This window comes from Pongo abelii, chromosome 7, assembly GCF_028885655.2.
Source record: "Pongo abelii isolate AG06213 chromosome 7, NHGRI_mPonAbe1-v2.0_pri, whole genome shotgun sequence".
In the NCBI taxonomy this organism is placed as follows: Eukaryota; Metazoa; Chordata; class Mammalia; order Primates; family Hominidae; genus Pongo; species Pongo abelii.
The window spans coordinates 124498077-124520699 of record NC_071992.2 but is presented as its reverse complement, the minus strand read 5'-3'; the positions used below and the strand labels follow the sequence as shown (position 1 = coordinate 124520699).

The following is a 22623-nucleotide window of genomic DNA, read 5'->3' as shown; positions in this document are numbered from 1 at the left end:
GAGCGTGGTGGTGGGCGCCTGTAGTCCCAGCTACTCGGGAGGCTGAGGCAGGAGAATGGCGTGAACCCGGGAGGTGGAGCTTGCAGTGAGCCGAGATTGCACCACTGCACTCCAGCCTGGGAGACAGAGCGAGACTCCTCAAAAAAAAAAAAAAAAAAAGAATATTAAAAGATGTTCAGCAGTACTCATAATGCAAATTATAACAAAATAACATTTTTAACCAATTAGACTGGCAATTTTAAAAGAAAAAAGCTGATAATGGCAGGATATGGGGAAAGTGGCACTCTCATATGCCACAGAAAGTGGGTACAAATGAATAAAAAGCCTTTTCAGAAAGAAATTTGTAACATCAATCAAAATTTAAAATCCATGGACCTCCTGACCCAGACATTTCACCTCTAAAGATTCATCACACCAATGACATCCACTGAAAAACTGTTTCTGAGAGGAAATATCAGAATCATCCTAAGGGTTCACCAAGGGGACTTAAACTTTTTCATCAAGACAAGGGACTACATATCTATGCAATGCAATCCTACTCAACAGGATAATGTAAAGGATGTGAGGACATGGCATGATCTTTAAACTATATTGTTACATGGAGTATACCACATTTGCATCTCTAACCATTCTCCCTGTCAGAGGAATACACACACACACACGCGCACGCACGCGCGCACACGCCTATTTGTCTGTGCGTGAAAAAATCTCTCTGAAAGATCACATAGAAAAATCATTAACAGTGCTTGCCTGGCCGGGCGTGGTGGCTCATGCCTGTAATCCCAGCACTTTGGGAGGCTGAGGCAGGCAGATCACAAGGTCAAGAGATCAAGACCATCCTGGCCAACATGGTGAAACCCCATCTCGACTAAAAATACAAAAAATTAGCTGGGCATGGTGGCACGTGCCTGTAGTCCCAGCTACTCGGGAGGCTGAGGCAGGAGAATCACTTGAACCCGGGAGGCGGAGGTTACAGTGAACCACAGCCTGGCAACAGAGCAAGACTCCATCTCAAAAAAATAAAAAAAAAGTGCTTCCCTAAGAGAAAGAGGACCTGAGCTCAGGGATAGAGGAACAGACTTACTTTTTTTTTTACCATATCATTTTATATTGTCCACAATTTTTAACATGTGTATGACTTTCTCAATAGAGTATTTCAGAACTTTAAAAAAGATGGGAAGAAGGTATGCCATTCCACCATTCTTTCAAATAAAAAATTTTGAAACTTCCATTCTAATTACCTTATTCTTTCTTTCCAAAGCAGACCTTGTACTTTAATAATGCTTGTACTTTAATAAAGGCTTATTCAAGCATTCACTTGGGATACAATGTCTTTGTATCATTTAAGTCACACTCATCCTTTAAGGCCTTCCAGACTCAAAACTCATGCAGCAAGTCATCAAAGAAAGAGAATTTAATAAATCAGTTTCAAAGTTTACAGCATGTTCATCACATCATGCTACCTCACTAGAAGCACAGAAAAGGCTGTCTAATTCATCCTTGTGTTTGTTCTCACTACCATGCACACTGCAAGCATAACAAATGTTCTCTGAAAGAATAATGAATGCATGTGAATAGGAAGTACAGCTGCTTAAAGCTTCAATGAACAACTTCATTTCTATACTGGATATCCAGAAACACAGAGGCATAAGACAAATAAAACGTCACGTGATCACTTTTCAACAATGCAGGGAGCAACAGTAAATGAGAATAAAACTGGACTTTCCCGCCTTTGAGATACTAAGTTGCTTTGGAAAAAGAAACGGTGATGTCTTCTGCGGAGTAACTTTAACTGTTGCATATTAGTGAAGTCTACTTATAGACTTTATTAGTTCTAGGTCTTTTATGGCTATATTTTCTCCTTCAATGTCTAGCACAGTGCTTCCTAAGGATATAGAACAGAAACAGTATCTCTACTCTTGCTAAGAGCAACTCTTTGATGGTTCATGAGAGGTATTCAATACATGTTTACAGAAGGAAAGAAGGGAATGAAAAAAGATTAGATCATGTTTGATAAAAGAATAATACATTTGGCAAAGCTGAATTAAGTCGCCTTGCTCTCAAATGTTTACCTAACCACTAACGGATTTAGTTACTACAGGGAGTATCCCTTAAATAAAACGCTTGAAACTAGAAGTCCTTCACATCTCAGATATTTTCAAATTTTGGAATATTTCTGTATACCCAAGATACTACAGCAATAAGGATCCAACTCTTAACACAAAATTGGTTTACATTTCCTATACACCTTATACACATATCCTGAAGGCAACAATTTTATACAGTATTTTAAGTAATTTTGTGCAGAAAACAAAGTTTTCATTGTGTTTTGACTGTGACTCATCACATGATCAGGGGTGAAATTTTCCACCTGTGACATTATTTCATTCTTCAAAAAGTGTTGAATTTTGAAGCATTTTGGATTACAAATTTTCAGGTTAAGGATGTTGAATCTGTACCACTTCACACATATTCTATGAGGGGAACCATTTGGATTTCTCTTTTAGCCAGTTTTAAAAGTCACAAAAAGCCATAAAATATGAAAGATACTACAAAGACAGAGCAATAATTAATTACATATTATCTTATATTCTGAAGAAGTGAAATAACTTATTAAAAATTCCCAATGTAAACTCAGACAGAATTAAAATATTGTACTCCTAATTCCAAAATTGACTTAAATTACATTGATTTTTAACCTGGGATGAGAAATAAAAAATTCAGAAGCTGTTTTCAGAAACTTGATTTCAGTTTTTTCAATCTATGGCTAAGAGAAAAATGAGTATCTTTGAAACCACAGTGAAGTCTTATAAATTAAGAATAAATACATGAGAAAATCTTCAGAAAAAAATGGGTGTTTTTCCTGAGAAATTGTTGAACTAAGACAGATAGTAAGCTATTAGAATTGTCAGATTAGTAAATTATTCAAAAACTTTCCAATTTTAACTTTTTATTCTCAGTATCTACATAAGCTTATTGAAGCTATTTCTTATTTTTATTTTTTATTACAGATAGGTTTGCAGCTGTCAAAACTTTTCCTTGAACTTTCTATATTCTGAGAATCTTCACAAAATAATGAAAGTTCTCAGCTATCTAGAACAAAACAAACACATCACACACACACACACACACACACTCACATGGCTTGGCTGTGTCCCCACCCAAATCTCATCTTGAATTGGAAATCCCACAATTCCCTTGCATCATGGGAAGAACCCAGTGAAAGGTGATTGAATTATGGGGCGTGTCTTTCCTGCACTGTTTTCATGATAGTGAATGAGTCTCATAAGATCTGATAGTTTTAAAATGGGAGTTTCCCTGCACAAGCTCTCTTTGCATGGTGTCATCCACGTAAGATGTGACTTGCTCCTCCTTGCCTTCCACCATGACTGTGAGGCCTCCCCAGCCACGTGGAACTGTAAGTCCAATACACCTTATTCTTTCGTAAATTGCCCAGTCTTCTCGGCTATGTCTTTATCAGTAGCATGAAAACAGACTAACACAGTAAATTGGTACCAGTAGAGTGGGGTGTTGCTGAAGATACCTGAAAATGTGGAAGCAACTTTGGAACTGGGTACTGGCAGAGATTGAAACAGTTTGGAGGGCTCAGAAGATGATGGGAAAATGTGGGAAAGTTTGTAACTCCCTAGAGACTTGTTGAATGGTTTTGCCCAAAATGCTAATGATACGGACAATGAAATTCAGGCTGAGGTGGTCTCAGATGGAGATGAGGAACTTGTTGGAAACTGGAGCAAAACTGACTCTTGTTATGTTTTAGCAAAGAGACTGGTGGCATTTTGCCCCTGCCCTAGAGATGTGTGGAACTCTGAACTTGAGAGAGATGATTTAGGGTATCTGGTGGAAGAAATTTCCAAGCAGCAAAGCATTCAAGAGGTGGCTTGGGTGCTGTTAAAGGCATTCAGTTTTACAAGGGAAACAGGGCAAGTTCAGAAAATTTGCAGCCTGACAATGCAATAAAAAAGTAAATCCCATTTTCTGAGAAGAAATTCAAGCCAGCTGCAGAAATTTGCATAAGTAACAAGGAGCTGAATGTTAATTCCACAGACAATAGGGAAAATGTCTCCAGGGCATGTCAGAGGTCTTCATGGCAGCCCCTCCCATCACAGGCCTGGAGTCCTAGGAGGAAAAGGTAGTTTCATGAGCCAGGCCCAAGGTCCCGTGCTGTGTGCAACCTAGGGACTTGGTGCCTTGCATCCCAGCCACTCCAGCTGTGGCCGAAAGGGGCCAATGTAGAGTACAAGCAGTGGCTTCAGAGGGTGCAAGCCTCAGGTCTTGGCAGCTTCCACATGGTGTTGAGCCTGAGAGTGCAAAGAAGTCAAGAATTGAGGTTTAGGAACTCCTGTATAGATTTCAGAGGATGTATGGAAATGGCTGGATGTCCAGGCAGAAGTTCGTTGCAGGGGCGGGGCTACCATGGAGAACCTCTGCTAGGGTAGTGTGGAAGTGAAATGTGGGGCCGGAGCCCCCACACACAGTCCCTACTGGGGCACTGCCTAATGGAGCTGTGAGAAAAGGGCCACTGTACTCCAGATCCCAGAATGGTAGAACCACTGACAGCTTGCACCATGCACCTGGAAAATCTAAAGACACTCAACACCAGCCCATGAAAGCTGCCAGAGGATGTACCTGCAAAGCCACAGGGCGGAGCTGCCCAAGACCATAGGAACCCACCTCTTGCATCAGCATTACCTGGATGTGAGACAAGGAGTCAAAGGAGATCATTCTGGAGCTTTAAGATTCTACTGCCCTGCTGGATTTCAGACTTGCATGGGGCCTGTAGCCCCTTTGTTTTGGCCAATTTCCCCCATTTGGAATGGCTGTATTTATCCAATGCCTGTACCCCCATTTTATCTAGGAAGTAACTAACTTGCCTTTAATTTTACAGGATCATAGGTGGAAGGGACTTGCCTTATCTCAGATGAGATGTTGGACTGTGGACTTCTGAATTAATGCTGAAATGAGTTAAGACTTTCAGAGACTGTTGGGAAGGCATGATTGGTTTTGAAATGTGAGGACATGAGATTTGGGAGGGGCCAGGGGCAGAATGATATGGTTTGACTGTGTCCTCACCCAAATCTCATCTTGAATTGTAACTTCCACAATTCGCCTATGTCATGGGAGGAACCCAGTGGGAGGCGACTGAATTATGGGGGCGGGTATTTCCTGCACTGTTCTTGTGATAGTGAAAGAGTCTCTGATAGTGAGAGCTAATGGTTTTAAAAATGGGAGTTTCTCTGCACAAGCTCTCTTTGCCTGCTGTCATCTACAGTAGATGTAACTTGTTCCTCCTTGCCTTTTGTTATGATTGTGAGGCCTCCCCAGCCATGAGAAACTGTAAGTTCAATAAACCTTTTCTTTTATAAACTGCCCAGTCTCAGGTATGTCTTTATCAGCAGCATGAAAATGGACTAATACATACACATACACACATACACACACACACACACACACACACACACACACACACACACACATACTCCTATACAAACCCCCACAAACCCACTCAAAAAGAAAAACAAAAACCCTAGGGAATTTCCACAGACAATCTCCCTGGGGTGGGAAAAGACTAAAAGTAAGCAACTATCATTTAAGAAACATACCAACTACTATAATACATAAGTATTATTACAGAATATCAAAGGAAATAAGCAGAGATAAGGTATTTATGATCAATGCCTGAGATAAATGTGCTCTAGAAACTACAGACATCAAGTTACTGTTGTTAAATTATTAAGCATTTTACATCGTAAAATCTACAGTCAGACATTATATAAGATTTTTTTAATGTCTATTTTTAAAGAAATACTTGCCAAATAAGAGAGAAACTTCATGTATCTTTATTGTGTTAATACAACAATTTCTCCTTCTATAAAAGAAAAAAAACTCAACCTGGTTTTTGTTTAAAATTTTTAAAAATACTTAATTTCTTTTAGCAGGCATATGTGTGCGTGGAAATAATGACATAAAACATTAAAATGGCTGCTGTATTATCTAAAGTCTCTCTGTAACTTTTTAGTTAAAAGGTTAAGTCTGAGGGAAGCTATTATGGCAATAAACTATAATGTTCTCAACATTAAAAACAGAATTCACCAGGGTATTTTTCAAACAAATACTACTATATAGGTATCTTTAGAACAAATATTCTATCCAATAAACTAATATACTTGTTCAAAATTACACTAAATTAAAGGGGTATGTTTCTTCTTATTCATGTATAAGGCAGAAAAAAGCAAAAACAAAATAAAATGCCTTCATTAATTACATATACTAATTACTGAAATGGCTTCTTTTTTTTTTTCATTAAGACAACTAAAAAGTAACTGCACAAATTAAACAATTTAGTATTTCATAAACTTCAAAATATTTCGTGCAAACACATGGTCTACTCTTTCCAAATCTCAACTAGCCCCTTCTTTAATACGGTATCTTCTAGAAGTCTTTTTTTTTTGTTGAGACAAAGTCTTGCTCTGTCGCCCAGGCTGGAGTGTAGTGGCGCAACCTCAGCTCACTGCAACCTCCGCCTCCCAGGTTCAAGGGATTCTCCTGCCTCAGCCTCCTGAGTAGGTGGGATTACAGGCGCGTGCCACCACGCCCGGCTAATTTTTGTATTTTTAGTAGAGATGGGGTTTCACCACGCTGGTGAGGCTGAGAAGTCAAATTTTATTGGAGAGTCTTAAATCTATTTAAAATAAAATGTGGCCCATCGTGAACTATTTAAAATTAAAAATAAAAATATTTTTTAATTAAAAATTAAAAATATAATACCTAGTTCCTTATGTATCTTCCATTATTTCCTCAATGAATTAATTTTATCTTTTAAATTAAACTTTAGATTTTTTAAGACAATCTGCCAACTTACAGTGTTAGTTGGATCTTCTTGTAAAATCCTATCATATAGCTGTATAGCATCATCATATCTATTTAAAAAGAAAAAGAAACATCTACAATTATTACCTTAAAAATATAGTGATAAATAGTAAATACAGAAAAAAATTAAACTGGCTTTAATATTTTAATTTAAATGCATTTATAATTGCTTTAAATGCATTTATAATCGTTACCGAAGTCTTCCATCTTCATATAACAGTAAACGTTTACTACAGTCTTATTTTGTTAAGTAAAGCAAATCATGTATATAGTACTTATACAAAATTTCCCTTAAAAAAATACTGATTCAATTTGTCCAAAGTACAAAAGTAAAAACTAGCCACACAAGTTGAAGACAGAACAAGCAGCAGGACCAGATGTAGATATGGTAGAAGTATTGGCATAAACAGAATAGGAATTTAAACAATGATATGTATTTTCACGACTCTAATGGAAAAAGTAAACAAGATGCAAAAACAGATGGGCAATGTAAACAGAGATGGAAACTCTAAAAAAGAATCAAAAGAAAATATTGGAAATCAAAAACAATGCGAAAGAAATGATGAATGCCTTTGATGGGCTTGCGCTTATCAGTAGATTGGGCATAACCCAAAAGAGTCAGGAGGTTGAAGAATTATCAATACAAACTTTCAAAACTGAAATAAAAAGAGAAAAATAATAGAACACAATATTCAAGAAGGTGTATGATTACAAAAGATGTAATATATATGTAATGGAATACTAGAAGGGAAAAAAGAAAGAAATATAGAAAATGTTTAATGGGTGAAAATTTTCCTAAACTTATGATAGACACAAAACTACAGATCCAGTAAGCTCTAAGAACATCAAGCAGAATAAATAGCAAAAAATCTACACCTACGCATATAAAATTCAAATTACAGAAAATCAAAAACAAAGAGAAAAATCTTAAAAGATGCCAGAAGAAAAAAACACATTACTTATACGGGTACAAGGATAAGAATTATATCAGACTTCTCTTCAGAAACCATGCAAACAAGAAAAGAGTAGAGGGAAATATTTAAAGTGTTCTGAGAGAAAACCAACTTAGAATTCTGTATCCTGAGAAACTGTCCATTAAATTTGACAGAGAAATATACTCCAGACAAACAAAAATGAAAGCAATTTGCTGTCAGCAGACCTGCCTTTCAAGAAATGTTAAAAGCTGCTCTTCAGAGAAAAGGAAAATAATATTGGTTAGAACCTTTGGAAGGTTCTAATATATAAAGAAAGAAAGAGCATTAGAAAATGAATAAATAAAGGTAAAATAAAATTTTACTTATTCTTAATTGATCAGGTAACAGTTTGCTCAAAGTAGTAACAGCAACAATATATTTGGTGATTATGATTTATGAATAAGTAAAATGAATGAAAGCAGTGTTACAAATGACGAAAGAGAAGAATTAAAAATACTCTGTTGTAAGGTATTTGCCCTAACTGTGAATCAGTATAGTGTTACTTGAAAGTGGACTTGGATAGTTCTAAATATATATTGCAAACTCTCAGACAGCTATTTAAAAAATTTAAAAAGTATAACTGATACACTGAGAGACAGAAAATATGAAATTCTATAAATGCTCAATTAAATCAGAGAAGGCAGAAAACAAATGACAAAAGAAAAAATAACAAGAGCAATCAATAGAAAATAGTTATAAATATGGCAGATAATGAAACAACTTTATTAATAATCACTTTAAATGAAAATGGTCTAAGTATACCAATGAAAAGACAGAGACTATCAAAGTAGATTTAAAAACATGACCCAACTAAATGCTGTCTACACAAAACCCTCTAAATACAAAGACACAACAGAATAAAAACAAAGGGAAGGAGAAAGATATGCCGTAACACTAATCAAAAGAAAGCTCAGGAGCTATATTAGTTTCAGACAAGGCAGACCTCAGAGCAAGAAAAATTAGTAGGGATAAAGACTGGCATTACATAATATAAAGGGCTCATTCTCAAGAAAAACAGAACAATCCTTAATATTATGTGACTAACAGCAGAACATCAAAATACGTGAGGCAAAAACTAATAGAACTGCAAGGAGAAATAGATGAATCCACTATTAAAGTTGGAGACTTCCATACTCGTTTCTTAGTAATTAATAGACATAATAGGCAGAATATAAGGACGCAGTTAAACTGTACAGCACAATCAATTATCTAGAAGTACTGAAAATAAAATTTTAAAAGACGGCAAAAAGAAAATTAGTCTGAAAGCACCCTTACAAACTAAAAGTAATCATAATTTAAACGTTCCTATTGTCTAGAAAACACTACCGAATATTGTTCAGACATCAGAAAAGAATTATTGGACAGGACAAAAGAATGACTAAGCATTAAAAAAAATGATAAACTAAACTTCATCAGAACTAAAACCTTCTCTACTTCACAAGGCACCATTTAGAAAATAAAATATTCAAGCAAGAGAATAGGGAGAAATATTCACAGCACATATAACTGACAAAGTTTTTATCCAGAGTATATAAAGACCTCCTACAAATCAGCAGTAAAAAAGGTGAAATAACCCAATTTTTTAAATGGGTGAAGACTAAAGAAGATACTTCAAAAAGAAGTTATTTGAATATCTAGGCAGACATGACAAGGTTTTCAACCTCATTAGTCATCAAAAAATGTAAATTAAAGCCATAATGAGACAGTATTTCACACACTCTAGAATGTCTGAAATAAAAAAAAAAATTAACACCACCATGATTAATAGGCTCCATGCCTGCCAGATGACAAGATTTAGTTACCTTTCCATGGCTTCAAATCTCATGCCTGTTAATCGCTTGACTCTGTGACTGCCAGGGAACTGTCTTCTTAGCTCTTGAAGACAAAACTGAAAAAATAAGGGTTGAGTAGTAATTACATTATTTATACTAAATGGGCTACAATGAATGGCCTATATAGTCTTCAACGTGTTTTCTTGAATAATTTCATTAGTGTCATCTAATAACATGAAGTGAAATTAATCAGTAACAAATAATGGATTGAAAGAAGCACTATGACATTACAGTGAAGGCAACAATCAGTTCTCAGAAACTGATCATGCTCTTAACCAGGAAAATGAGCAGATTATGAGAACCACTAATAACTCTGGAAGTACTAATATCATATTATTCCTGCTTAAAAACTACTTCTATAATGTGTCAGGCCCCTACTTAAATGACAACAGCACTTGGCGTTTTCTTCCTAATTACAGCATAAGCATTCTCCTGGTAAGAACTAAGTTTTTTAGTAGTCATCTCAAGTTCCTAGCAAATAACATACACTGTTTAATTTTGCCCTGTTGAAATTTTATATTAATCAGTCAACCTTTCCTTTTTTTTTTTGAGATGGAGCCTTGCTCTGTCACCCAGGTTAGAGTGCAGTGGCACAATCCTGGCTCACTGCAAACTTCACCTCCCGGGTTCAAGCAATTCTCCTGCCTCGGCCTCCCAAGTAGCTCGGACTACAGGCGCCTGCCACCACACCCAGCTCATTTTTGTATTTTTAGTAGAGACGGGGTTTCAACATGTTGGCCAGCCTGGTCGCGAACTCCTGACCTCAGGTGATCTGCCTGCCTTGGCCCCCCAAAGTGCTGGGATTACAGGCATGAGCCACTGCGCCCAGCCAATCAATCATCCTTTCAATCAACATATCCTGATTTGGGGTCAGAAAATACAGACATTAAATGGATGGAATACCAATTTTTTTGAACAAGTATCCATAACTGACTCATCAACTTGACTAAATAAATAATCAAATATTTATTGAGTATCTACATTCTCAGCAACATATGAAGGATTCTAAGTTTTGGAAGTCCTAGAAATGTTAAAGATGATACAAATGGTCCACTGAAGCATATTAATGCATGTGTGACCAAAACAATGCCATTAACTACTGATGAAACTATTAACTGGTAATAAAATAAGTTTTAATATGAATTGGAAATACAACTTCAAAGTTTGTGGCTGAAATTTGCCACACTAAGAAAAATATTCAAGTCAGTCAAAAGTGAAGATATGTTCATTTATTTCTTTGATATCAAGCAAAATCATATTACTTGGTCAGTCAAGCAAGCTAACTGTATAAATAATCTTAACCATTAAAAAGTTACTGTTTAATTGGGTATACTGCTTTATTAATCAATAGTGTTACCTAATTTGACTTCCTACTTTATCAAGTGATATTTGGCTATTTCAAGAAAAATAAAAATAAAAACTTCTCTCAAGATATAAAACTGCCACCTCTATGAATATTCAAAAGACTATGTCTCATAGGTTCTGAAGGTAATCCAACAAAGGTTTTGTGGAATGTTTTCACCACTAACAGATCCACTAGAATTACATGTATAGCCAACCCAACCTTGAAAAGGACAATACTAATTCAGATGTGAATTTTTTTCAGGTATTTCAATTTTTTGTTTTTGCACATTTTCTTTCAGTTTAAATACAGAGGCAGCATGAAGTGGTACTTAAGAATTCAAGATGATAGGAACAACGTAACAGATGCCTCTGCTTTCTGATTTATAAAATAAATATAATAATAACATCAAACACAAATCAAATCAAGAAATAATTATGAAGGCTCAATAAAATCATGATGTAAAGCATTTAGCTTTGTTCCTAGCATGAGTCCAAAAACATAGCTACCATTACGGTGTTATTTTAAAAGCAGTATTAGGTTTGTTTTCTTTTTTTTTTTTTTGAGATGGAGTCTCGCTCTGTTGCCCAGGCTGGAGTGCAGTGGCACAATCTCAGCTCACTGCAATCTCTGCCTTCCAGGTTCAAGCGATCCTCCTGCCTCAGCCCCCAGAGTAGGTGGGACTAGAGGTACGGTCCACCAAGCCTGGCTGATTTTTTGTATCTTTAGTAGAGACGGGGTTTCACCACGTTGGCCAGGCTGGTCTCGAACTCCTGACCTCAGGTGGTCACCTGCCTCAGCCTCCCAAAGTGCTGGGATTACAGGTGTGAGCCACTTCGCCTGGCCAAACATTATTAGTATTTTAAGTTATGTTCTATACGCCAGGATTTTCTTATGTCAGATATGTTTATAATATTGTGTAACAGTATTGAACATTACATTCTATGAAAGTCATTCAATAACACAAAATATAAAATTGTTTTAAACTTTCTTATTTTAAACTCTATAAAATAGGATAAGTCACTTACTAAGCAGATAAATTTCAGTAACTAAATCTTTTCAGTAAAACTGGGATACTAAACAGCTACTTCTCAGGACTAATAAAAAGATTTAAGATACTTTGTCCTAAAATATCTAGTTAGTTCCACTTACTGTTCACAGCAGCACTCAAAACCAGCTATAAAAAGCATTCCATATAAGCCATACATTAAGTCTTAACTACGGTATACAATTCATGAAGCAAATTAAATATATACTTCATTTAAATACCTACCAATGCCAAGTCATCCCGACCATAGTCTAGTGCTGCAATCATCACCTGTTCATATATGATCCAAACTAGATACACATAAAGGGGGAAAAAAACTGAATTTAATATTAAAACAAACCCAAATGGAAATTAATGAATTCTAGTTTCTGATATTTCTAGAGAACATTACTTATAACTGAAAACTGATTTATTGTATTATCTCTGAAACTAAGGAAAGAAGGCATTCTTACATGTTTCAGCAGTGTAAAATATGTTAATGTAAGGTTAAAATCTCCAATTATTTAATACTTTTACTGTTCTAAACGAGTCCGTACACAATACATTTTGGCCAGACATTTGGCAGCACTGTGAGCTTTAAAACAAAATGCCTATTTGACAGCTTACTACTACCAAGCAATTATAAATCCTTCTCAAAATAAACTATCATTAAAATTCTTGGGACAAAAAGTCACAGAGAAAATTAATATGACAAGGAGAAAAATCATAAATAAAAGAACAGTTAAAAAAAAAAAAAAGGCCCATGAATGAGACATGTACTGAGCCTGAATGTAATAAAAGAACTTACTATCATCTCCCAGCTTAGAACCATATTCATTAATTAATTCTTCTCCAACTTCCACAATTTGCTCACTATTTCTTGAGTTTTCTTCTCTCCATTTTCTCATTTTATCTCTCATTTCTGAAAAAAATAACATGACATTTAAGTGTATATGTACCCAGACACACACATACACATCCGATAGATGTCAAAAACCTGACGAGACAAAATCAGCTTTTTAGGTAAGGAAAATAAACTCACAATCATGTAGAAGTCTGTGGTATCTCAAATTTGATAAAGTAGAAAATTAACTGAACAAGGGCAACAGATCCTTTAGAAGACTGAAACAGCATTACAACTGGTATTACGACTATCTTTAGAAGTGATGAATGGGCCAGGCACGGTGGCTCAGGTCAGTAATGCCAGGACTTTGGAAGCCCAAGGTAGGACAATCACTTGATCCAGGAGTTCAAGACCAGCCTGGCCAACGTGGCGAAACCTTGTCTCTACTAAGTATACAAAAATTAGCCAGCTGTGGTGGCACACACCTGTAATCCCAGCTACTCAGGAGGCTGAGGCAGGAGAATCGCTTGAACCCAGGAGGCGGAGGTTGCGTGAGCCGAGATCGTGCCACTGCACTCCAGTTTGAGCGACAAAGCAAGACTGTCTCAAAAAAAAAAAAAAAAAAAAAAAAAAAAGCAGCATGGTGGCACCCGCCTGTGGTCCCAGCTACTCAGGAGACTGATGTGAGAGGATCACTTGAGCCTGGAGGTTGAGGCTGCAGTGACCTGTGATTGCACCACTGCACTCCAGTCTGAGCAAGAGCAAGACCCCTATCTCTTAAAGGCTGAAAAAGGAGTTCAACAGGCAAATAACAAAGTAAGTTATCCTACACAGAAAGAACTACTGGTAGTTGAGAATTAAATAAACACACTAGGATCAGGAAATGAGTGTATAAGAAGTAAGAAGAGTGAGTTTCTTGGAAGACTTTTATTTCATACTAAAGAACTTTAAAGTTTGTTTTTAAAGGTACAGAAGAACAACTTGAAAATGCTGAGCAAAAGAAAAGCAACACAATCATAGCTGTCTGACAAGAATATCATTCTGGTGCAAAAAAAAAAACCACTAGAATTTTAAATTTTATATGTCAATTTTAAAAATAAATAAATTTGAAACCAAAACAAAAAGCCCCAGAAGATAAACTGGAAAGGAGTAAACAGTTCAAAGAAAAGAAACCGACTGTATTAGTCCGTTTTCCCACTGCTGATAAAAACGTACCGGAGACTGGGCAATCTACAAAAGAGAGAGGTTTAACTGGACTTGCAGTTCCACGTGGCTGGGGAGGCCTCACAATGATGGCGAAGGCAAGAAGGAAAAAGTCATATCCTACGTGGATGGCAGCAGGCAAAGAAAGAGAGCTTGTGTAGAGAAACTCCTGTTTCTAAAACCATGAGATCTTGTGAGACCCATTCACTATAATGAGAACAGCATGGGAAAGACCTGTCCCCATGATTCAATCATCTCACAGTGGGTCTCCTCCTCAACACATGACAAGTATGGGTGCTACAAGATGAGATTTGAGTGGGGACACAGAGCCAAACCATATCACCAGTCATGGAGGACGTACAGTATGCTGGGAAGAACATGGACTTGATACACATGGTTTGAATCTAAACTCCATCTTTTACATGACCTTACCTAACTTACCGAATTCTGTACTCAGTTTCCAATACCAATGAATAGAGATAATATTACATTTAGCTCAGTGATGAGCAGTTAAGATTACATAAAATATATATAAAGTTGCTTGGTTCGTACAATAGTTTGGATATTTTTGTTTTTAAGTTGATTTTGATTACCCTTAGATAAGGGTATACACTTACCAGTTCTTAATAGGCACCACTATTGTCTTTCACCCAACTACATGTATTTTCCTCATCTGCTTGGCCCTTGAGTTTAGGACACCAAACACTAGAAAATTCATGTAAAGCATTTTATAAAATGTGAAGCCCTACAAAAATTCTAGTTACTTTTATTTTTTAAAAAAATCTGATAACTGTTTCAGCCTCTCACAAGAAATAAAGGCTTTTCCCTCACTCTTTCCTCGAAGGTGGCTTAAAACTTTCATTTTACCCTTTCATCTTCCTGCAAAAGGCTCGCTCCTCAAAGCCAAGGTCATTTTATTACATACTATTTAAGTAAGCTTCTCACTGCTTGCTTGTACATTTTATTAACTACTGTACAACCCTGTGAGATGAGCTAAAGGTCAAAGGTTAAGAGAGTGGCTATGATTGTTCTGTTTATTCCTTCCATGACAACTTCCATGAGATGTCACTGCAGTGAGGTGGCCTCTGAAAGATGGAAAAATATGCCTGCTACTTAATTCTGATTTCTTTAGTCCAAAACTACTTCCTCCAATCCTGTATCTTTTCCACTTCATTTTGTTATATATTCGGAAATACCACTTACAGATTCATTTACATAAACCAGCATATTCTTTTAAAAGGTGGATAATTACAGGATAATAAATTTTAAATTATTCATGGTCCCATAAAAGTATCTAGTCAGATTGGCTGCAGGCTGTTGGGAACAGCTATTCTAAAAGAAAAGGCAACCTGATTTGAAAAAGGAAAGGCTTAATTTATTTTAATGCACACAGAGCTCCAGAAGACATATTTTTCAAACTGTGTATTAAAATCCATTAATAAGGTATAAAATCGATTCAGTGGATTTCTTCCAGCATCTATTGGGGCGGGGGGGTCGTGGGGGAGAATGAAACAAAATGAACAGAATGGAAGCAACACTCATAAGAATCCTTTGTAAATGAAACTTTGGTTTCAGTTTATACATACAAAGATTCATGTATATGTATACTTAATTGAGTATGAGTTAATTTGTAAAAGGTATTTCTTATTGTGGAAAAACACTCTCATAGGAAAGAGAACATTTTTTTAAAGCATAACTTCTAAGAACGACAGTCTGACACAGTCACAAACATATTAAAATATAATAGCTGAACATAAAACAAGAAACACTGTGTATGAAAGTATAACTTTTACAAAACAAGCAACATTTTACCTATAAACACCTTAAGCTATACACCTTACCATAGCTGACCCTGCCACACTCTTGAGGGCTGCTGTAATAAATACATTCGTAGCACTATTAACCACATACTATTTTTAGAAATGCCTTAAATACATTTATCTAACAAATTGTTTGTAAAAATAAAACCGCCTTGAAGAAAACATGTTTTCACCTTTGATAGCTCATTACCTCAAAATCACAGCATCCGAAAATCAAGTCATCTTCATTTCCTAAAAATATGGCTTCCCTTCCCAATGTTCACATTTCTGTTCATTCCACCTTCTGTTAATACTACCTGACATTCCATTTTTTAGTGCTGTTTCTGACTCCTACTTTGGTTATCTAAGTCCTGTGGATTCTTTTGAAGTATTTCTAAGATTTACATCTTCTACTCTATTTCCACTGCTATTATCCATGCCCAGGCTTTCATCACCCCATGCTAAAATTGCTAGGATAGCTTCCAAACTGATCTCTCAAACCGAATTCAATCTGTAAGTTACTACCAGATATTTCTAAAGATTTACTTCATTACAATTTAAATTCTTAAGATAGCCAATGATTCCTACCTTCTTTGAGGCAGTATAGTGTATGACTGGAACTATACTTCATTATTCAACTAATATTTACTTCTTGGAGTAAATATTGGAGTTCTTCATCACTCAACTAATATTTCCTAAATGCCTATGTGCCAGGCCTGATCTGGGCATTGAGGATAAAGAAAGAAAGAAAAAGATAAAGTTCCCATATACTCATAATGCTTAGAGTATAATAGGGTAAAAAGATGAAAATCCACATAACTTCAGTTAGTGAAATTATACAAATAAAACTAAAAGACCATATGATAAAGTCAGGAGACTGGGAGAAAGGAGGAGCTTTTGGAAAGAGTGGTCAGAGAAGGCTTCTCTAAGGTCATTTTCAAGCTAAGAGAAGAATGAGAAGGAGACAACCATAAACAGCAAATCTAAATTCTGGAGAAAGAAACTAATTTGGCATATTCCAAGAATAACAGAATGACAGCCTAGGTGGATGAACTTAATTAGTTAATAACTCAGTGGGGGAGAAGTGTATAAGAGCAGCTCAAATCACAGCACTCCCTTTTACTAGCTGTGGGATATTAGACAAGTCATTTCACCTCTCGTTTGCTTCCTCATCTGTAAACCGGAAATAAAGCCTATCTCATAAGATACACGTGAGGATTAAAAGAGATAATATATACAAAATGTTTCATATACTATTTTCATCATTATTATTACCATTATTACATACAATAGTGGATCAAACTTCAAAAACAAGCTTCATGTCCTAGCATTCACTCACTGAACAAATGAGCATTTACTGAGAGCTTGTTTTCTGATTCTCACCACTATGGCTGGTCAACAGAAGGACTGAGATCTCTGTGGGTAAAGAATGTAAACAAGTAATTAAAATATGATGGAGAGCTTAATGAGGTTCAGTAAAAATTCTCTTTATCATCTTCCTGTTAGAATCAACTCAAAGAAATGCTTTCTGTAAAACATAATAATCATGGCCACCAAGATTTTAGAAGCTCTTGGCTAGTAAGTCACATCAGCTAGCTCTTGGTTGTTTCCAACAGTTATTACATTTTAAAAATTTAGCTACCTGTATCCAAACCAGTTCATGCCAGTTAAATTTAATGTCATTATATAGTATAATGAAATATTATAAGCCACAGAAAACTTCAGTGCGAAAAGAGACTGGTTTCTAAAAAACAAAGTTGGATGCTTTGAAAAGACCCCATAAAAACAAATAGCTCTGAAAAACTGCTGTCATATTAAATATGGGGACTTAATTTAAAATATTATGAGAAAAATAACAAAAATCTAAAAGACTTGTGCACTGAAGCTTCTATATTAGGGACTTTATGTTCCTGCTCCACGTTAAAGAAAGCAAAATCAAAAATGGTTTATTAAACATGACAAGGAATTTCAATCAGGGGATCTCCACCAAAGAAAAGGCCCTGTTCTATATCAACATGCAAAAGTTTAATGAAAGGAGCCACTGATTTTTTCTTTTTGAAGTTAGGACCTTGGCTCCCATCTATATACAAAAAAGAAGTCTGAACTCCTTAGTCTAGCATTCAAGGCACCAACCTGCCTTTCTAGCTCTTACCTTTCATAAGTGACTTTTGCAAAGCATATACTTCATTCCCGTACATATCTGTACTTTCCAGGCTTTGAAGTCTCATAGATCTATATCTTAAAAGGTGAGCAGAAGTTGTTTATGAATGAGGGGAGATACACAGTGCTATCTACTTTTCTAGGGAAAATGCAGAAAAGAATAAGTGGTGACAGCGGTGGTGTTGGATGCAGAAGGCAAAAGGAAGATGATGAGTTCAGTTTTGAGTTTTATTAATTGTGAAACATCCATTACATGTGCCCTGTAGAACACTTGAAATATGGATATTCAGTTTACGAGTGAAATTTGAGGGTATGTCCCTTGAAATCTGGGGACTTGCCTGTCTTACTTAGCACTATACCCTCAAGAACTAGAACAGTGCCTGGTGCAAAGTACTCAAATACATGTTAAATGTGTTTTTTACTACATAGGCTAATTGATAGCTAAAGCTGGATGTGGATAAGACTGCCCACAGATGTCATTTAATCTATTTTAGGTATCTGCAAAGCTAATGAGAACTTCGAACCATCTTTTCCCAGAAATATGTATGTTTACACACGCACTAAATTTTGCACGATTTCATCAGACCACATAACACTTATGCTTTTATCAATTTAAAGTCCATTGATCTCAAACTTAAAAACCACCAATAACAGATTATGATGACGACTAAGAAACACTGAAACACCAAAAAATCAGCAAATAGATGTAGAGAACTCAACAAAGGAAAGGCCCAAAAAGAAATAAGAAGAAGAATGTTATTAAGAAAGCAAAGAAAGACTTTTTCACAGAGGAGTGATCTACAACAGCAAAAGTAGTAGAAGTATACAAAATACATATGTTATTATTAGGTCTCCTAGAGATCTTAGTGGAGTGGTAGGACATGGAAACCAAATTGAGGTTGTTTGAAGGGCTGAAAAAAAGAGAGGAAGTAGGGGCAGTGAACATAAACAACTAAAATGCTCTCAAACATTTCTCACACTTTTTTTTTTTCAACAAACACACATTTAATACCTATTATATGCCTGGCATTGTTCTAGTCATCCTATCCATGTCCTGCCCAAATATCATATTCTCAGGAAACTTGAATATACTCTCCTTACAACTCTAAATTCTCCTTCCCACCTCCAAATATCTAATAACTTCCCTATGTAATAAGTATCAATCACTTTCAATTGGCTGAAGAAACAAACCAAATAGTCTATTAGTAGAGTCTAACACAGATGTGGAAGTGTTAAACTTACCACATAGGTCTTTTATAAACAAGTGATAAATTTTCCTATCACAACAATTATAGCATTCCGAATTAACCAATTCACAACATTGTTCAGTAGAATTCCTAAGGACACATCTCTGACACACACGCCCCCAAAAAATCTGAACAAAACACTACCCCTGAGAATCTTCCCATCACCCTTCATCCTAAAAATTTGTTATCATAAGTCTCTGAAATAAAAATCTAGAATACTCTTTTCTTAAAAGTTCTTTAAGTTAGAATTTTAATTCTGGAAAGGTCTAAACCTTCATTTTACTAGTGAGCAAACTGTACCCTATTACTTAAGCGAGTGCCTAACTTCATCTAAGATACTAAAACCTTTATCTAAGATACTAAAGAAATTATTTCAACGCTAGAAAAATGGCTTATAATCTTTTCTGACAATGTGTTAGTGTTTATTATTAATCCCATTAACAATTCATTTAGTCATCAAATAATTACTGAGCTCCGCCCCCATGTGTCAGGCTCTAGGGAAGTGACAGTAAAGAAACAGGCCTGGTCCCTTTCGTCTTAGGAGAGACAAAATTTTAAAACAAAACACAATTGGGTAAGTGCTTCAATAGTATTAGAATAGAATACATAATCGAATGATTGCAGGTGTGTTTTGTTGCTTCATTTTGTTGTTTGGGTTTCTTCTTTTTTCAATTTTGGTGGGGGATGAGGAAAGGGAAGGGGGTAGTAGAGTGGTCAAGTAAGGCTTTTTTGTAGTAGGTGAGCTTTGTGGGGAATTGATAAATGATAAGTTTAATGGGGGCAAGAGTGAGGCAAGGAGGGAAGAACACTCCCAGTGGAAGGACTAGCATGTGCCAGCTTTAAGAAGCAGCATGGCAATTTAGGGTATTCAACAAAGGCCAGCATAGGCAGCTCACAGAGTGAGAGGGGGAAGGGTTCAAGATAAAGCTGGAGACATGGGCAACGGCCAGATCATACAGAGGAAGGACATAATCATATTAGCACTAGCTAATAATAACACATCCTTTTATATAGTACTTAACAGTTTACAAAGCACTTTAAAATGTTTTCTTTGTTCCTACAAATTTGTGTAGCAGTTATTATTTATTATTCCAAATTAATTACATCAATCCTCTTTAGAATGACCACAGGGTAAGGTCCAAGTTACTCAGTTAAATCACCTTGTCTGTTGGTAGTATGCAGCTACTCGTCCCTCAGGATTTTATGTATGCTACTGTCATCTAGGAAACCTATAATGAACATACCTTCATAATAGCACCTTCTAAAAATTATGTAATATTTAAAACATTTTTTAAAAAGCATTAAAAATAACAGCCATTTATCTACGATCCAGCTTACGGAAGATACCCTGACACAAGCCTTTTAAAACTGTGTGTTTACAGGTTTGTTTTCTCCATTAGATTGTGAATTCCTTGGAAGTAGGGACTGTGTGTTGGTAGAGTCAAGATTTTGCACTAAGAAATCAACACTGTTGTTTAATATAATGGAATCCCTCAATTCAGGTATAAATACTGAGATTCACAATGTGCTAGAGGCCATAAAGTCAATAAATCATTTAATTCAGTTCAAGTACAAAGAAATTTTGCTTTATTTGTAACGGATTTACAACTTTATAATAACTGATATGTTTATTCACAATAAAACAGAAAATACAACTTTCGGTCCACGTTTTCAGGTCATTATTAAAACATCCCAAGAAGGCATTCGTTTAAGCAAATTAGCTACTGAAGTCTCCTGTATTATGCTAAATGCTGGGAATATGAATTCCAATTACACAAATTCCACGCCTTAATGAAACTCAAGTTTCTTAAGCACACAGAATTGATCCAAGGTTTGGCTGTTCCAGATTTAAAGAACATATCCCACTCTAGATCAACTAAGGATAGGGAAAAGTGACCATCACACGTAAGCACTTACGTAGCCCAGAGTTAATCAGTTATTTTTCCCTTCAGAAAATAAACTACTAGTAGGGAGTAAGAAAGAAGTTGTGTTGTGTGTGTAAATGTGTTTTGAAGAGTGGGACAGAGACTAGACTAAAAGGAAAAGAAACTGAAAACCCGGGTTTAAGGAGAAAACTAAATGTAGAGTGGCATATGAGAATCACATTTGTTCACGCATCTTTTACACAGTTTTTCTGCACAGAACTGTAATCCTTACACATCACTTAGTAAAGGGCCTCACAGGCCCTGTGTTTCTTGGCTCCAAAGAAGCTTCAGTAACCACCTATTCCGCCTCTTCCGCACCGCCCAGCAACCAGTTAGAGTGTGACAACCCCAGCCCCAAGTCCCTCCCGCCCGCCTCATAAATAAAAGCGGCCCCGGGACGCTGGACTGGCGCGGAGGAGGGCAGGTCAACCGAGGAGCAGACACCGTGGGAAACGCCGCAGAGTACGCGTCCGGGCCAAGGAAGGGGTCAGCCTCAGCCTCCACCTCAGCTTGGCCCGTACAGTGAGGGCTCTGGTACCAAAAAGAGACCGGAGAACCCAGCTCCCCGAAAGCAGCGGGTACTCCGGAACGGCTTCCCAGCGCTTTTAGTCTTTCCGCACCCGCCCCCACCCGAAGTTACCTTCCCAAGTGACATCGTAAAGCTCTGAGACCTTCGCCATCTTCCCAGAACCTAGAGGCAGCGCGGTGGGAGGGCGGGGAGACGCAGTCACGTGACCCGCCACCGGGCGGTGGAGAGTTACGTAGCTTTTTCTCATTGGCCAAGAGAGCAGAGGGGGCGGTATCCACCACGCACGTGCACGCGGCTCTGCGGAGGGGCTTTCGGGGAAGGGGGCGGAGCGAGCTGCGCGGAGCGAGCTGGCCGGTGGGCGGAGCGAGGTGGGCGGTGCGCGGCGCTCCGGCAATCTCAGGATATCCTGGCTGCTGGTGGGGCTGCGGTGCTGGCTCGGGGTGAGGTGTGTGTGTTTGTGTGTGTGTGTGTGTGTGTGTTTTGCCGTGGATTTTTAACAAATGCTGGGTTTTTAGTGTCCGTCAATCCTGGCTTTTCAGTTTTTTCTACCGAGGCGTGTTCATTCTCTTCACACTCCCTTAAGTACCCTTATTCTCTTCATGGCCGGCCGCAGTGCAGCCTTCTGCACGAATCCCTTATTTGTCCCCAACTTTCCTCCTTCCCTAATGGCATTTGCTTTCCGTTCACTTTTTAATCGACTAAACGGATAAACTCCAAAGTTTTGAGGGACTAAGTGGGATTCTTCCTTTGCGCTCTGAAGTTCCCTTGAATGCCCTCGCGCTAGCTTGTACCCTTCATTAACGCTCGTCGTGCCTGTCATTGCTTCATCCATGTCTGCATGCCACACTAGGTT

The 22623-nt window shown here is 37.0% G+C and overlaps 1 protein-coding gene across 4 annotated transcripts in view; it reads right to left on the bottom strand.

The window, feature by feature from the left end:
• EMC2 (ER membrane protein complex subunit 2) overlaps nt 1-21982 on the bottom strand; it is a 48453-nt gene extending 26471 nt beyond the window's left edge. For 3 of the 4 annotated variants that reach the window (XM_063726351.1, XM_063726352.1, XM_054561006.2), the window contains exons 1-5: nt 21882-21982; nt 12872-12985; nt 12310-12374; nt 9665-9750; nt 6881-6938 (exon numbers count right to left, since the gene is read on the bottom strand). In XM_063726351.1, the coding sequence (XP_063582421.1) occupies nt 6881-6938; nt 9665-9750; nt 12310-12374; nt 12872-12985; nt 21882-21921 (363 nt within the window). In that variant the 5' untranslated portion in view covers nt 21922-21982. 4 annotated transcript variants of the gene reach the window in all.
• Nucleotides 21983-22623: the final 641 nt, after the last annotated feature.